The sequence below is a fragment of the Thalassophryne amazonica genome, chromosome 12 (assembly GCF_902500255.1).
Source record: "Thalassophryne amazonica chromosome 12, fThaAma1.1, whole genome shotgun sequence".
NCBI classification, from domain to species: Eukaryota; Metazoa; Chordata; class Actinopteri; order Batrachoidiformes; family Batrachoididae; genus Thalassophryne; species Thalassophryne amazonica.
This window is the reverse complement of record NC_047114.1, coordinates 24,074,735-24,092,301: the sequence shown is the minus strand read 5'-3', so window position 1 is coordinate 24,092,301 and position 17,567 is coordinate 24,074,735. Positions and strand designations below refer to the sequence as shown.

Sequence of the window (17,567 nt, the reverse complement as noted above, 5' to 3'; positions counted from 1 at the left end):
AATGTAATTCCCAGTGCTACTGAAGTCATTCCATTGTGTTTGCGGTCAACAAAACATACAAAATATCTACTGATAGTGATTGTAAACTTTGGTGCCAAGGTCAAAGTTACCAGCAGTCGGTCTTAGCAGCAGATAGTACCTCCAATATGCCCCACCTTCTTGATGAGTGTCAAAAGCTAAAGTTGTAGACTGTTTTGTAAACATAAGCAGTACAGCACAGGAGCCTCAGTGTTGAGGACCCCAGCAACTGGAGAACGCCAAGGGGATGTCCACGTTTCACCTGGTTGCGGCAGTCACATGGTTATGTTTACAGTGGTGGAGATGTACTGGTTATCTACCTGGATGGTTTCCATCCAGGATCCAAGGCAGTTCCATGCAGCGATGTGTGATCAGTTCATGCTCTCAAGCTTGACTTCACAGTACAGCAATACTGAAAATGTGACTTTACAGTGTCAGATCCTCAGGTAAACAAGAACCTTTCAAAATGTTTACTGGTGTTTCAGGTTTTTTGTTGTTGTTTTATTTGGATATATCACAGCATTTGTGTTTATACTGTATGTCTCATGAAATGTCTGACAGGGATATACATTCATAGTAGTCCAGTGAAATCATAGTATTCATGTTTCTGCAGCTTGATTCTTCTCATGTGTTTTTGTGTGCATCTTCCAGTTCTTCCAGCAAAACCAGTGAAAACAAAAATGATGCCATCAGCCGTGACAGACACAAGCATCCTGCTGAATGAAGCAGAGTGGTACTGGGGAGAAATATCCAGGTAATCTTTATAAATACTCATTTACTGTTCAGTTCAAATATAAATACTGTCAACATCAATTTAAATTCATATCATTTATTCAGCCCCAAATTACCACTACACAAGCAAGGTTTAACCATCTGGGGTCCAGGGGTATTTTCTAGATTTTGCCAGTTTAAGGTACTTTTCTGTATAATGCCCATGTGTTGCATATCAAAATGTGTGCCACTTATTTGTCAAGAACACTGTACGTAGAAATATTGTGACTCTAAAGATAGAAAAAAGGAATGCATTTTAAGAAATTTCTTCAAATCTTCATTCATAGTAAGTACCTTCAGCTACTCCATTGTTTTCACTTGGCGTCACCACAGCAGATCCAAGGAGGATCTGCATATTGATTTGGCCAAAGTTTTATGCCAGATGCCCTTCTTAACACAACTCCACATTAAGAACACATGAAGAAATGTGGCAGGGGTGGCATTTGCACTGGGAACCTTCTGCACTGAAGTCAAATGTAGTATCCACTTGGCTGCCACCCTTGAAATCTTTATTGATAATACACCGTTTGTTCATGTGGAAGAACGGTTTTGGTGGTAGGAATGGGTGGTATTGGCAGCATGATGTCTTAGTGGTTAGCACTGTTGCCTCACAGGAAGAGGGTCCTGGGATCACTTCCTGCCTGGTTCTTTCTGTGTGGAGTTTGCATGTTTTCCCCACTCCGCTTGTAAATCCTGGAAGAAGAAAATAACTCATCCACAGTTTTTTGGGGTTTTTTGTGACAGTATTCTTTGTCTGTAGGTTTTAAATAAGTGTTTCAGGATGAGAGGACCAAGAATTTTTTTTTCCTCACATTTATGAGGGTTTAGTAACAGTATAAATGAATATGTCTCCTGAGCTCAGTTTTGATCTTCATGGGAAAGGCTGTGAATACTTATGTACACATCATTTCTTAGTTTTTTTTATTGTTGATAAGTTTGCAAAAATCTCCCCCCAAAATACTTGTCACATTGTCATTATAGGGTATTGTGTACAGAATTTTGAGGGAAAAAAATGAATTTCATCCATTTTGGAATAAGGCTGTAACATAACACAATGTGGGGAAAAACGTGACTCCCTGTGAATACTTTCCGGATACACTGTACATTGCCTACTTTTAACCCCAACCATAATACATCTGTAACCCTACAAAATGCCCCATATCCTGTAAGCAAGTGCAGAGGATGAAAAGCACCAATATAGACTGAGCACATCTTCCAGAAGACGAGTAATCAATGAGTAATCCAGATAAACAGGTAGAAGGTCAAAACACAGCCAATCAGCATACCAAGCATACATTTCCAAAAACATCAAGCAGAACTCAGGAAACACGAGGAGACAGCGGGGGTCAATACTTGGAAGTCAAACAGAAGAGAATACCTTGAGAAAGCAGGCATGAGTTTGAGGAGGTTTCATTAGTCATGAGAGTAATTAAGACAATGAAGAACAGCTGAGGAGAGACACAGGAAGCACAGAAACTAACACTGAAAGGGGATTTCAAAATAAAACAGGAAGAAAAGCCACCAAAATGAACAAGAACCAGGTGTGACAAAATAAAACACAGTGATTAGACTGTGACACTCTGCTTCAAATTATCTGTTCTAGATAATTGCGTCCATAGGGCTCACGAACTGGCTGTCATAAACCATGCAGACTTTTACAGGCCAGAAAGTCACCTGTTACTTTTAGAAATACAACTTCCACATTGTCATTCTCAGTGAGAGCAGAAGAAGGCAAAGTGAAGGAAGAAAAAAGGACATACAGTCTTTTGGAAGGGATATCAAGGATTTACAGAGTGGGATTTGCCATCAAGAACATCCTCCTTCTGAACATTATTGAATATCAATAAACAATAAACAAAGATTTTAAGTTTTTTCAGCTTCTCACTTTTTGCTCAAGGACCCCACAGCAGATCTGATATACAACCCCTGGCAAAAATTATGGAATCACCGGCCTCGGATGATGTTCATTCAGTTGTTTAATTTTGTAGAAAAAAAGCAGATCACAGACATGACACAAAACTAAAGTCATTTCAAATGGCAACTTTCTGGCTTTAAGAAACAATCAATCAATCAATCAACTTTTTTCTTGTATAGCGCCAAATCACAACAAACAGTTGCCCCAAGGCGCTCCACATTGCAAGGCAAGGCCATACAATAATTATGAAACACAGTCTACGTCTAAAGCAACATAACCAAGGGATGGTCCAGGGTCACCCGATCCAGCCCTAACTATAAGCCTTAGCGAAAAGGAAAGTTTTAAGCCTAATCTTAAAAGTAGAGAGGGTATCTGTCTACACAGCAAACACTATAAGAAATCAGGAAAAATAATTGTGGCGGTCAGTAACGGTTACTTTTTTAGACCAAGCAGAGGGAAAAAAATATGGACTCACTCAATTCTGAGGAATAAATTATGGAATCACCCTGTAAATTTTCATCCCCAAAACTAACACCTGCATCAAATCAGATCTGCTCGTTAGTCTGCATCTAAAAAGGAGTGATCACACCTTGGAGAGCTGTTGCACCAAGTGGACTGACATGAATCATGGCTCCAACACGAGAGATGTCAATTGAAACAAAGGAGAGGATTATCAAACTCTTAAAAGAGGGTAAATCATCACACAATGTTGCAAAAGATGTTGGTTGTTCACAGTCAGCTGTGTCTAAACTCTGGACCAAATACAAACAACATGGGAAGGTTGTTAAAGGCAAACATACTGGTAGACCAAGGAAGACATCAAAGCGTCAAGACAGAAAACTTAAAGCAATATGTCTCAAAAATCGAAAATGCACAACAAAACAAATGAAGAAACTGGAGTCAACGTCTGTGACCGAACTGTAAGAAACCGCCTAAAGGAAATTGGATTTACATACAGAAAAGCTTAACGAAAGCCATCATTAACACCTAAACAGAAAAAAAACAAGGATACAATGGGCTAGGGAAAAGCAATCGTGGACTGTGGATGACTGGATGAAAGTCATATTCAGTGATGAATCTCGAATCTGCATTGGGCAAGGTGATGATGCTGGAACTTTTGTTTGGTGCCGTTCCAATGAGATTTATAAAGATGACTGCCTGAAGAGAACATGTAAATTTCCACAGTCATTGATGATATGGGGCTGCATGTCAGGTAAAGGCACTGGGGAGATGGCTGTCATTACATCATCAATAAATGCGCAAGTTTACGTTGATATTTTTTAAGCTGATCTGGCAACAGCAATCAGAGAAAGTTGGAGCCAGATTGATTAAGAGTACTGTTTGTCACTCATTAAGTCCATGCCTCAGAGACTGCACGCTGTTATTATGATCATGATTCCATAATTTTTTCCTCAGAATTGAGTGATTCCATATTTTTTTCCCTCTGCTTAGTCTAAAAAAGTAACTGTTACTGACTGCCACAATTATTTTTCCTGATTTCTTATAGTGTTTCTTAAAGCCAGAAAGTTGCCATTTGAAATGACTTTAGTTTTGTGTCATGTCTGTGATCTGCTTTTTTCTACAAAATTAAACAACTGAATGAACATTCTCCGAGGCCGGTGATTCCATAATTTTTGCCAGGGGTTGTAGATCTGCATGTTCATTTAGCACACATTTTTACACTGGATCCCCTTTCTGATACAACTCCACATTACAGGGAGAATGGGCACAGGTGGTCTTGAACCAGGGACCTTCTGGCTTGGAAGCAAGCGCACTAACCACTTGGTTACCAGACTGCTCGAAGACTCTGCAGTCTATCTAGTAATAATAATATGTCTTGTACTTATTAAATTTAACATTTGCGTCAGTGATGTGACATCTGAGAGATGTGCTCTGGCACAGTTAACGATCACACTACATGTGTGCTGCAACTACGTCCAACTGAAGTGTGTCCCCAGACAACCTCTGGAAAGGCATCCAGCATAAATCTTGTGACAAATACCAATGTAGATTTGGCTGTATCTGCTGTGGCGACCCCAAACAAAATGGGAGCAGTCGAATGGACAACAACTTGTGTATATATGCACAAGTTGTTGTTGTTGTTGTTGTCGTCCAATTGTTGTTGTCTAATTTATAAATTGGTTTAACCTGTGAATGCACACCAAGGCACATTACTTTACACTTAGTTCAGTGGCAGAATCCAAGATGACTGGAACTTTAAACGCTACTGCACCCTTTTTCTGTCTAATCCATTGGTGAGTACTTGGTGTTGTTCCACCATTTTTCTGGAGCCTCGGCCTCCACCTAATGGCCAATGGTGAGTATGTTGACGGCTTATGTTCCCAATGGCATTGCTCTCAGGGCCTCTCCACCATGACATCATGTGATCTATTGGAGAGCATCAGTGTTGCTTTTAATGATGTGAATATACGATCGTATTTGCAGAGAGGAGGTGAATGAGAAGCTGCGAGACACTCCAGATGGCACCTTCCTGGTTCGAGATGCGTCCAGTAAACTGGAGGGCGAGTACACGCTCACTCTCAGGTGAGCTCCAGGTCTTCTTCTCCATTTTTGTGCGGGAGTGTTACAGCACCACATGCAGTCCTGGCATATATACTATAGTATTTTCAGTCATTTTCAATGGCTTTTTGTGTACACAGATATTTCTTGAAATGGTATCCTGTTTTATTCACTTTGACCAGGGTCTCAGCTTGACTGTGTCTCAGTTTTACGTGTGCCTCAGTTTGACCGTGTCTTGCCCTGCAGGAAAGGAGGCAACAACAAGCTGATAAAGATTTACCACAGAGAGGGCAGATATGGCTTCTCAGAACCTCTTACCTTCCTGTCTGTGGTGGAGCTCATCAATCACTACCGTCACGAGTCCCTGGCCCAGTACAATGCCAAGCTGGACACCAAGCTTCTGTACCCAGTCTCCAAATACCAGCAGGTTGGTAAAGATGGGGACAGAAAGTGGAGCTGTTTATTCATCAACTCATAAAGTTGTATGTGTTGTTGTTTCCTGGATGTATTTGAGGGGAAACAACAACAACAGAAAAGCAGATTAATTGTGTGTAGCTGGAGAAGGTGTGTTTTTTTATCTCCATCCATCCATCCATTTTCTTCCGCTTTATCCAGAGTCGGGTCGCGGGGGCAGCAGCTCAAGCAAAGCCGCCCAGACCTCCCGATCCACACACACCTCCCCCAGCTCCTCCGGGGGAACCCCAAGGCGTTCCCAAGCCAGCCAAGAGATGTAATCCTTCCAGCGTGTCCTGGGTCTTCCCTGGGGCCTTCTCCCAATGGGACGTGCCCGGAACACCTCTCCAGTGAGGCGTCCAGGGTGCATCCGGAAAAGATGCCTGAGCCATCTCAACTGACTCCTTTCGATGTGGAGGAACAGCGGCTCGACTCCGAGCTCCTCCCGAGTGACCGAGCTCCTCACCCTATCTCTAAGGGAGCACCCAGCCACCCTGCGGAGGAAACTCATCTCGGCCGCTTGTACCGGCGATCTCGTTCTTTCGGTCATGAGCCAAATCTCATGACCATAGGTGAGGATCGGAACGTAGATCGATCGGTAAATCGAGAGCTTTGCCCCCCTACTCAGCTCTCTCGTCACCACGACGGTCCGATACAGCGACCGCATCACTGTTGACGCTGCACCGATCCGTCTATCGATCTCACGCTCCATCCGTCCCTCACTCATGAACAAGACCCCGAGATACTTAAACTCCTCCACTTGAGGCAAGGACACTCCACCAACCTGAAGAGGGCAAAGCACCTTTTTCCGGTCGAGAACCATGGCCTCGGATTTGGAGGTGCTGATTCTCATCCCGGACGCCTCACACTCGGCTGCAAACCGCCCCAGTGCACGCTGAAGGTCCTGATTTGACGAAGCCAACAGAACCACATCGTCTGCAAACAGCAGAGACGAGATTCTGTGGTTCCCAAACCAGACCCCCTCTACACCCTGGCTGCGCCTAGAAATTCTGTCCATAAAAATAATGAACAGAACCGGTGACAAAGGGCAGCCCTGGCGGAGGCCAACGTGCACTGGAAACAGGTTTGACTTACTACCGGCAATGCAAACCAAGCTCCTGCTGCGGTCGTACAGGGACCGGATAGCCCTTAGCAAAGGACCTCGGACCCCGTACTCCCGGAGCACTCCCCACAGGGTTCCCCGAGGGACACGGTCGAACGCCTTCTCCAGATCCACAAAACACATGTGGACTGGTTGGGCGAACTCCCATGAACCCTCGAGCACCCGATGGAGCGTGTAGAGCTGGTCCAGTGTGCTGCAACCAGGACGAAAACCACACTGCTCCTCCTGAATCCGAGGTTCGACCATCGGTCGAATTCTCCTCTCCAGTACTTTGGAATAGACCTTACCGGGGAGGCTGAGGAGTGTGATCCCCCTATAGTTGGAACACACCCTCCGGTCTCCCTTCTTAAACAGAGGGACCACCACCCTGGTCTGCTAATCCAGAGGCACTGTCCCCGATCGCCACGCGATGTTGCAGAGGCGTGTCAGCCAAGACAGACCCACAACATCCAGAGACTTAAGGTACTCAGGACGGATTTCATCCACCCCAGGAGCCTTGCCACCGAGGAGCTTTCCAACCACCTCAGTGACTTCTGCCTGGGTAATGGATGAGTCTGCCTCTGGGTCCCCAGTCTCTGCCTCCTCTTCGGAAGACGTGACGATGGAATTGAGGAGATCCTCGAAGTACTCCTTCCACCGTCCAACAACATCCCCAGTCAGAGTCAACAGCTCCCCACCCGCACCATAAACAGTGCCGGTGGAGAGCTGCTTCCGCCTCCTGAGGCGTCGGACGGTTTGCCAGAATCTCTTCGAGGCCGACCGATAGTCCTCCTCCATAGCCTCCCCGAACTCCTCCCAGACCCGAGTTTTTGCCTCTGCGACCGCACGGACTGCGGCACGCTTGGCCTGCCGGTACCTGTCAGCTGCCTCTGGAGTCCCACCTACCAACAAAGATAAGTAGGACTTCTTCAGCTTGACGGCATCCCTTACTTCCGGCGTCCACCACCGGGTTCGGGGATTGCCGCTGCGACAGGCACCAGAGACCTTGCGACCACAGCTACAAGCGGCCGCATCAGCAATGGAGGTGGAGAACATGGTCCACTTGGACTCCATGTCTCCAACCTCCCCCGGGATCTGGGAGAAGCTCTCCCAGAGGTGGGAGTTGAAGACCTCCCTGACAGAGGGTTCCGCCAGTCGTTCCCAGCAGACCCTCATGATACATTTGGGCCTGCCAGGTCTGACCGGCTTCCTCCCCTTCCAGCGGATCCAATTCACCACCAGGTGGTGATCGGTCGACAGCTCTGCCCCTCTCTTTACTCGAGTGTCCGAGACACATGGCTGAAGGTCAGATGATAGGACTACAAAGTCGATCATCGACCTCCGGCTCAGGGTGTCCTGGTGCCACGTGCACTTATGGACACCCTTGTGCTTGAACATGGTGTTCGTGATGGACAAACTGTGACTAGCACAGAAGTCCAACAACTGAACACCACTCGGGTTCAGATCGGGAGGTCGTGCTTCCCAATCACCCCCCTCCAGGTCTCACTGTCGCCGCCCACGTGGGCGTTGAAATCCCCCAGGAGAACAATGGAGTCCCCAGTCGGAGCGCTATCTAGTACCCCTCCCAGGGACTCCAGGAAGGTCGGGTACTCTGCACCGCTGCGCGGCCCGTAGGCCGAGGCAACGGTGAGAGACCTTTCCCCGACCCGAAGGCGTAGGGACGCGACCCTCTCGTTCACCGGAGTGAACTCCAACACATGGTGACTGAGCTGGGGAGCAATAAGCAATGCAACCCCAGCTCTCCGCCTCTCCCCGTGGGCAACGCCAGAAAAAATGAAGCGTCCAGCCCCTCTCCAGGAGTTGGGTACCAGAGCCCATGCTGTGCGTGGAGGTGAGCCCGACTATCTCTAATCGGTATCTCTCAACCTCCCGCACAAGCTCAGGCTCCTTGCCCCCCAGCGAGGTGACATTCCACGTCCCAACAGCCAGGGGCTGTGAGCATGGACCGGGCCGCCGGGCCACCCGCCCTCGACCGCCACCCAATCCTCTGTGCACCCGACCCCCATGGCCCCCTCTGCAGGTGGTGAACCCACATTGATACGTCATGATTATGACTAGTAAACATAATAAGTGCATTGATATGTTTTAAATTGACTGCATGTTTCGTACACCCAGTGTCACATGGAGTTGTCTGTTTTAACAGTGTGGATTAATGTCTTAAATGCTGTTCAGATCCTCTGTCTTTCAGTGTGCAGCCTTGCCGTGCACCATTTTACATTTCAAAATCCTAAAATTTCTGGGGGAGCGTGCCCCCAGCTCCCCTGATGGGGCACTGCGGCTTCACTGCAGGGCTGCCCCATCCACCACATGCTTCTTTCTGGGCAGAACTGTGCATGTAGTACCCGGTGTGAGTGACATGTCCACAGGACTCACGAAGTCTTACAGTTTGATGTGCATCATGTTAAACATTGTGAATGGTGGAAACTTCCCTTTCCTGTGAAAAGTGCTTTTCAAAATGTGCAAGCTGCAACAGTCCAGACATCATCATCTGTATTTTTACTCAGAAACAACATCTCTTCTGGATTAATTCAGGCTCGGTACAGATTCCTCTGTCGTATCAGTGCACATGTCCCCCCCCCCCACTGTATTTCATTGTTTTTCTTCAAACGTGCTCTTTTGTGCAACACCACAACAAATTTAAATCTCAGTCAGATTTTTACTTTGCTGGGTTCTTCTAATGATACCAGCATAGTGAGTTCATTAACTGTTGTATTAATCTGTTTCTTTTGCAGCTGGTTAAAGAGAACAGCATTGAGGAGGTTGGAGAGCAGCTGAAGGTCTACCATGAGCAGTACCAAGAGAAGAGTCGCGAGTACGACTCCCTGTATGAGGAATATACTCGCACCTCACAGGTTTGCACACTCGCTCTCACACAATCACAGCTTGTGTTGAGCTCAGTTTTAATGACGGCTACGGCGCATCACTATTAACAAACTCACAGAAAAGAAATTTCAGGGTTTTCATGTGAATACAAATTGAACTATATTACAGTTATCATCAACTGCATAATATTAAAATTCTTTGGCAGATCTCGTGCATAATCAAGCGATTCTCACATGAGATCAGATCATCATTAATTAATAAATCCAGGGGGTGGCTTACCTGGCCAGCTGACAGCAAAGGTTTCATTTATGTGCAGCTCATCATACAGTAAGTGCTGTCATCTACGCTGAATCATAGCCTTGAACAGAAATGAGATTTTACAGATTTTAGGTTGCAAAAGTCTTAACAAGAGACTATAATTCTAGATGTAATAAAATAATGAATTATGGGCGCAAAAAAATAAAATTATGGGTACTGACTTAAAGTTCTGAAGCAATTGCAAAAACAAATCGGATCGCACACTGGATTTCTTTATGACTGTTATCTCAAAATCTAGTCCTTGAAATGATGGAGAATAATCTTTCTTTAGATGTTTCTGTCACAAACAATAACTCCTCCTTAAATATATGAAATTATTAAGGGCTTGACTTTTTAGTCAAAGACTAGAATGACTGGGGTTTACCAGTGGGTGGGGCAGGGGGTGGTGCCAGTAGTTTAAGGATATTGACCAGGACCTCAACACGTGGTGGTGCCCTTGGTCAGACCCTTATCGGAGTTTGATCAACATACAGTAGTGTTCAGAATAATAGTAGTGCTATGTGACTAAAAAGATTAATCCAGGTTTTGAGTATATTTCTTATTGTTACATGGGAAACAAGGTACCAGTAGATTCAGTAGATTCTCACAATCCAACAAGACCAAGCATTCATGATATGCACACTCTTAAGGCTATGAAATTGGGCTGTTAGTAAAAAAAGTAGAAAAGGGGGTGTTCACAATAATAGTAGCATCTGCTGTTGACGCTACAAACTCAAAACTATGATGTTCAAACTGCTTTTTTAGCAATCCTGTGGCTCACTAAACTAGTCCTTAGTTGTATAACCACAGTTTTTCTTGATTTCTTCACATCTGCGAGGCATTAATTTTGTTGGTTTGGAACCAAGATTTTGCTTGTTTACTCGTGTGCTTGGGGTCATTGTCTTGTTGAAACACCCATTTCAAGGGCATGTCCTCTTCAGCATAAGGCAACATGACCTCTTCAAGTATTTTGACATATCCAAACTGATCCATGATACCTGGTATGCGATATATAGGCCCAACACCATAGTAGGAGAAACATGCCCATATCATGATGCTTGCACCACCATGCTTCACTGTCTTCACTGTGAACTATGGCTTGAATTCAGAGTTTGGGGGTCGTCTAACAAACTGTCTGCGGCCCTTGGACCCAAAAAGAACAATTTTACTCTCATCAGTCCAAAAAATATTCCTCCATTTCTCTTTAGGCCAGTTGATGTGTTCTTTGGCAAATTGTAACCTCTTCTGCACATGTCTTTTATTTAACAGAGAGACTTTGCGGGGGATTCTTGCAAATAAATTAGCTTCACACAGGCATCTTCTAACTGTCACAGCACTTACAGGTAACTCCAGACTGTCTTTGATCATCCTGGAGCTGATCAATGGGTGAGCCTTTGCCATTCTGGTTATTCTTCTATCCATTTTGATGGTTGTTTTCCATTTTCTTCCACGCGTCTCTGGTTTTTTGTCCATTTTAAAGCATTTGAGATCATTGTAGATGAACAGCCTATAATTTTTTGCACCTGCGTATAAGTTTTCCCCTCTCCAATCAACTTTTTAATCAAACTACGCTGTTCTTCTGAACAATGTCTTGAACATCCCATTTTCCTCAGGCTTTCAAAGAGAAAAGCATGTTCAACAGGTGCTGGCTTCATCCTTAAATAGGGGGCATCTGATACACACCTGTTTGTTCCACAGAATTGATGAACTCACTGACTCAGTGCCACACTATTGTTATTGTGAACACCCCCTTTTCTACTTTTTTTTACTAATAGCCCAATGTCATAGCCTTAAGAGTGTGCATATCATGAATGCTTGGTCTTGTTGGATTTGTGAGAATCTACTGAATCTACTGGTACCTTGTTTCCCATGTAACAATAAGAAATATACTCAAAACCTGGATTAATCTTTTTAGTCACATAGCACTACTATTATTCTGAACACTACTATATATATATATATATATATATATATATATATATATATATATATATATATATATATACACAACTAAGTAAATGACAAAATCTAATGATAAAGGACATAAAACCTGTAATAAAATATCAATACAAATTGGAATTTACAAAAAGACAACGTGGTAAGAATAGAATAAATAAAACAGACATCAGACTGATCCAACAAGCAGAGAAATTTTCAATCTGATGGTACATTATTTGTGCAAAGTAAAATGTAAGTATCCAAAACAAAACTAAGATGTTTAGAAATGCTGTGTTGAAAATTCCTTGCTCTGTAAATAAATAAAATAAAGCACTTAGGGAAGTTTTGAAGAAAACTTTAAATTTCACAGGGGAGCTAATAATTTTGTCCTCATCTGTATATATTGTTGAAATCAGACATTGGTGATGATCCCTAACTGTTTTTATCAAGATGTTGCAGTGTTAAAGCAGGAACCGTGTGCGCGGTTCATCCACGAATACTAAAAAAGTCTTCATGTGTTCTTCTGCAGGAGCTGCAGATGAAGCGCACAGCCATTGAAGCCTTTAATGAAACCATCAAGATCTTTGAGGAACAGTGTGAGACTCAGGAGCGTTACAGCAGAGAGTCTCTGGAGCGGTTCCAAAGAGAGGGCAACGAAAAGGAGGTTCAGAAGTAAGGATTTAAACGGTTTTGTTGTTCACAGATGTCCATTAGCACTTGAGGAAACTCATCTGAGTTCAGACGTCTGCAGCTTAGATCAGTGTCAGAACTGATATTCATATTGTACGAAAAGTTGAAATCGTAATTGTAAAATCCTGATCAAATCGCAGCCCTCTGAATCGTAATCACATCACTGGCTGCGGCACACAGATGGTTACTGTCAATAGGTGAGGATGGATGGTTTGTTTGTCTGGGTGGATGCCATCCAGGACCTGGGGCGGTTTCATGATGTGGTGGATGGCATGATTGCTCCCAGCCTTGGCTTGTTTGAGTGGGTCCCAGAAGATGTTTAGATCTCACAGTGGGCCCTGGTGTTCTTACATTTGGATATGGCTGTCCTTAACCAGCCCAGTCTCACGTTTTTTGTTTTTTTTTCATGCCCCCGTGACAAAATGAGTCAAATTTTCATGATGAGGCTTTTTTTAACTCACTATTCCTAACCCTGCTCCCACCCCCAACCCTAACCTTAACCATAACCTAATCTTACTCCTTCCCCCCACCCTTACCATAACCACCCCGACACCTCCCCTCCCGCTTCACTTTTAACTGAGTGCAGCCATCACGGAATGAATGAGAATGAATTTGTGCTGCTGTGACAAAAATGAGGCGCTTTTCGTCACAGTATCACAAACCAATAGATTAATGTATATTTCATGCTGCTGAAGCATGACTTGCCGTGAGACCAGGTTGCCTAAACTTTAAAAGTCAAAAACACCTCAGACACTTGTCTCATACGAACAACAAAAATGTTGAGATATATGTGTTAACATGTGATGTGGAGCACATGTGGTCACAGTGTTATTGTAATGTTGTTACAGGCAACACTCACTGAGGGTGCAATTATAGATGATTTGTACGTCTTTTGTCTGTTTCTTTTCAGCCTTAATTGTTGAAAGGCATCGACAGTGTGCATCAGCTGTCGACGGCCTTCTGATTAACATGTGGATATTTACTGTAACATTTCTAAACTCTGCAATGGGACCCCTGTACGATTACATGCAACAGGCCGCTTGTACTGGTTACAGTAGTTTATCCCAAATAAAAGCAGCCGTTTTCTCGCATGTGTGAGATGGACAACATACGCTGAGGTGATGTAGATGGGAAAGAAATTGCTGCTCGCCACGCCCCCTTCCGTCATCTGTTTGTTTGGTCTGTGTGGGCGTGTCAGACAGAACCAATCGAGTCCTAATATGGACTTCTATGACGTACGTAATAGGAGTCTAAAATCAGGAATAAAATTTGCTGACGGTAATGTAGCTTCTACATACACAGACATATAATTGTGGGACTTTGAGGATGTTGAACATGAAACCCATACCACATTTTACTGTAAAGAGTAGATCAGTGATTTTAAACAATAAGACCCTTTTAACCCTCTGGAGTCCATTGACGTGTCTCCGTGTCAAAAGTCACATGACCTAATGAACATTTTATATATATATATATATATATATATATATGTGTGTGTGTGTGTGTGTATGTGTGTATAATGTTCATTAGGTCATGTGACTTTTGACACAGAGACGAAGAAGAAGATCCTTGGTTCAAATCCCCGCCTGACTGGAAAATCACTAAGGGCCCTCGGGCAAGGTCTTTAATCCCCTCTTGCTCCCGGTGTGTCGTGAGCGCCTTGTATGGCAGCACCCTGACATCGGGGTGAATGTGAGGCATAATTGTAAAGTGCTTTGAGCGTCCAATGCAGATGGAAAAGCACTATATAAATGCAGTCCATTTACCTAATTAAGCGGACAAAGCACACAATTTGCTCCACTCTGAGTGTCTGTTTGAATGTGTTTTGAACATGTGGAATTCAACCTGCACAACACTTTTTAAATTTTGTTAATAGGCCAAGTATAACTTGAATTATGATGAATAATTTACACGAGTTTTTTTGGGGGGGGGGGCTAATATTCTCATATTTCCTCCGCGTTTTACAGACTCTTGCAGCAAAAATGACTTATTTCCTTATTCAGCTGCAAGAGCGAGAGGGCTGAAAAGAAAAATGACTCCTTCGACTTCAGCAGGGGAAACGGGTGTTACCATTGATGGAAAACTCAGGAACTAACTAATCACAATCACCAACCCCACGTGGGTTTGATGACAACCCACAGACCCTACGTGGGCTTGTGTGTGTGTGCGTGCGTTTTGCGAATGGAACTTTCTTCTCTCTTTCTCAGTCTGCGACAGCAAACAAGTGAAAAATACACAAATTTTTCTTTGTCACTGGTGTAAAATATATTACCAATAAACAATGATCCCCAATCCACATAATTTGGTTGCTGAGTGAAGGGAAATTGTGGTTTCAGGTGGAGCAGAAAGCAGAAAGCATCAGTTTTGAAAGTTGTGTGATGTTTACTGTACTTGGAGTGTGTTTAGTGTGTGTGGTGTAGTGTTTTAGCTTGTGTGGTTAGTGTGTAAGTAAGTCCCTTCGGCTGCTCCCTTGTTTGCACTCGGGGTCGCCACAGCAAATCCAAGGTGGATCTGCATGTTGAATTGGCACAGGTTTTATGCCGGATGCCCTTCCTGACGCAACTCCACATTACATGGAGAATGTGGCAGGGGTGGGATTTGAACCTGGAGCCTTCTGAACTGAAACCAAGCGCATTAACCACTTGGCCACCACTCCTGCTGTGTAGCTAGTGTGTGGTGCAGTTATTTTATTTATTAGTGCGTCAAATAATCAGGCGTCTTGGACGAGGACATCAAGTCTCTCTTTTTTTTTTTTTTTTTTTTTTTACTGCATGAAGACGGTTTAAGCGCGGAGCGCGTCATCAGAGTCTGAACCAGCGCGTGATCAATCTGATGATGAAGTGGACTTTATTGTTCTTGTCTGGACGAACCAGAGCGGTGGATCCGCTGATCTGCGCACACAGATCTCCACAGTGGACCGGATCGCACGCTGCTCTTTACATCTCCAGGACTCAAGCGCTTCTGCTCCAACGCTGAGTCCTGGAACACAGCAGGGTGGAGACACACACTGCCCCAGCAGTCAGCAGGCTTCAGGGGTGGAAAACACAGGAGTTCAGGTAGAGACTTTCCCCCTCAAAGTCCAAAACATCTTTTTGTATTGTTTTTTTGTTTTTGTTTTTTGCCACTGACACAGTCAGGACAGTCTGTACCAACACCAATAAAAAAATGCTACAAAAACAAAGAATTAGGGAAAAATACACATGGATATTGAGGTAGAATATGGTTACAAATTTTGGGGGCTTCTGATGTGCAATTCAATCAATCAATTTTTTTATATAGCGCCAAATCACAACAAACAGTTGCCCCAAGGTGCTTTATATTGCAAGGCAAGGCCATACAATAATTATGTAAACCCCAACGGTCAAAACGACCCCCTGTGAGCAAGCACTTGGCTACAGTGGGAAGGAAAAACTCCCTTTTAACAGGAAGAAACCTCCAGCAGAACCAGGCTCAGGAGGGGCAGTCTTCTGCTGGGACTGGTTGGGGCTGAGGGAGAGAACCAGGAAAAAGACATGCTGTGGAGGGGAGCAGAGATCGATCACTATGATTAAAATGCAGAGTGGTGCATACAGAGCAAAAAGAGAAAGAAACAGTGCATCATGGGAACCCCCCAGCAGTCCTACGTCTATAGCAGCATAACTAAGGGATGGTTCAGGGTCACCTGATCCAGCCCTAACTCTAAGCTTTAGCAAAAAGGAAAGTTTTAAGCCTAATCTTAAAAGTAGAGAGGGTGTCTGTCTCCCTGATCTGAATTGGGAGCTGGTTCCACAGGAGAGGAGCCTGAAAGCCGAAGGCTCTGCCTCCCATTCTACTCTTACAAACCCTAGGAACTACAAGTAAGCCTTGCAGTCTGAGAGCGAAGCGCTCTATTGGGGTGATATGGTACTACGAGTCCCTAAGATAAGATGGGGACCTGATTATTCAAAACCTTATAAGTAAGAGAAGAATTTAAAATTCTATTCTAGAATTACAGGATCCTTCTAGTCCCCGTTAGTACTCTAGCTGCAGCATTTGACTTAACTGAAGGCTTTTTAGGGAACTTTTTAGGACAACCTGATAATAATGAATTACATAGTCCAGCCTAGAGGAAATAAATGCATGAATTAGTTTTCAGCATCACTCTGAGACAAGACCTTTCTAATTTTAGAGATATTGCGTAAATGCAAAAAGCAGTCCTACATATTTGTTAATATGCGCTTTGAATGACATATCCTGATCAAAATGACTCCAAGATTTCTCACAGTATTACTAGAGGTCAGGGTAATGCCATCCAGAGTAAGGATCTGGTTAGACACCATGTTTCTAAGATTTGTGGGGGCCAAGTACAATAACTTCAGTTTTATCTGAGTTTAAAAGCAGAAATTAGAGGTCATCCATGTCTTTATGTCTGTAAGACAATCCGTGCAGTTTAGCTAATTGGGTGTGTGTCCTCTGGCTTCATGGATAGATAAAGCTGGGTATCATCTGCGTAACAATGAAAATTTAAGCAATACCGTCTAATAATACTGCCTAAGGGAAGCAATGTATACAGTGAATAAAATTGGGTCCTAGCACAGAACCTTGTGGGAACTCCATAATTAACTTTAGTCTGTGAAGAAGATTCCCCATTTACATGAACAATTGTAATCTATTAGACAAATATGATTCAAACCACCGCAGCGCAGTGCCTTTAATACCTATGCATGCTCTAATCTCTGTAATAAAATTTTATGGTCAACAGTATCAAAAGCAGCACTGAGGTCTAACAGAACAAGCACAGAGATGAGTCCACTGTCCGAGGCCATAAGAAGATCATTTGTAACCTTCACTAATGCTGTTTCTGTACTATGATGAATTCTAAAACCTGACTGAAACTCTTCAAATAGACCATTCCTCTGCAGATGATCAGTTAGCTGTTTTACAACTACCCTTTCAAGAATTTTTGAGAGAAAAGGAAGGTTGGAGATTGGCCTATAATTAGCTAATTATAGGCCAATTATTCCTGCATTTGACAGGATTGTTTTTCTGAGTGGTGGCAAA

At 43.8% G+C, this 17,567-nt stretch overlaps 1 protein-coding gene across 1 annotated transcript in view; it reads left to right on the top strand.

The window, feature by feature from the left end:
- Positions 1-17,567, top strand: part of LOC117521177 (phosphatidylinositol 3-kinase regulatory subunit beta-like) — a 152,016-nt gene that overhangs the window by 93,263 nt on the left and 41,186 nt on the right. Inside the window, 5 exon segments of the mRNA XM_034182527.1 lie at positions 670-772; positions 5,150-5,248; positions 5,471-5,651; positions 9,533-9,652; positions 12,388-12,530. Of these exon segments, the coding sequence (XP_034038418.1) occupies positions 670-772; positions 5,150-5,248; positions 5,471-5,651; positions 9,533-9,652; positions 12,388-12,530 (646 nt within the window).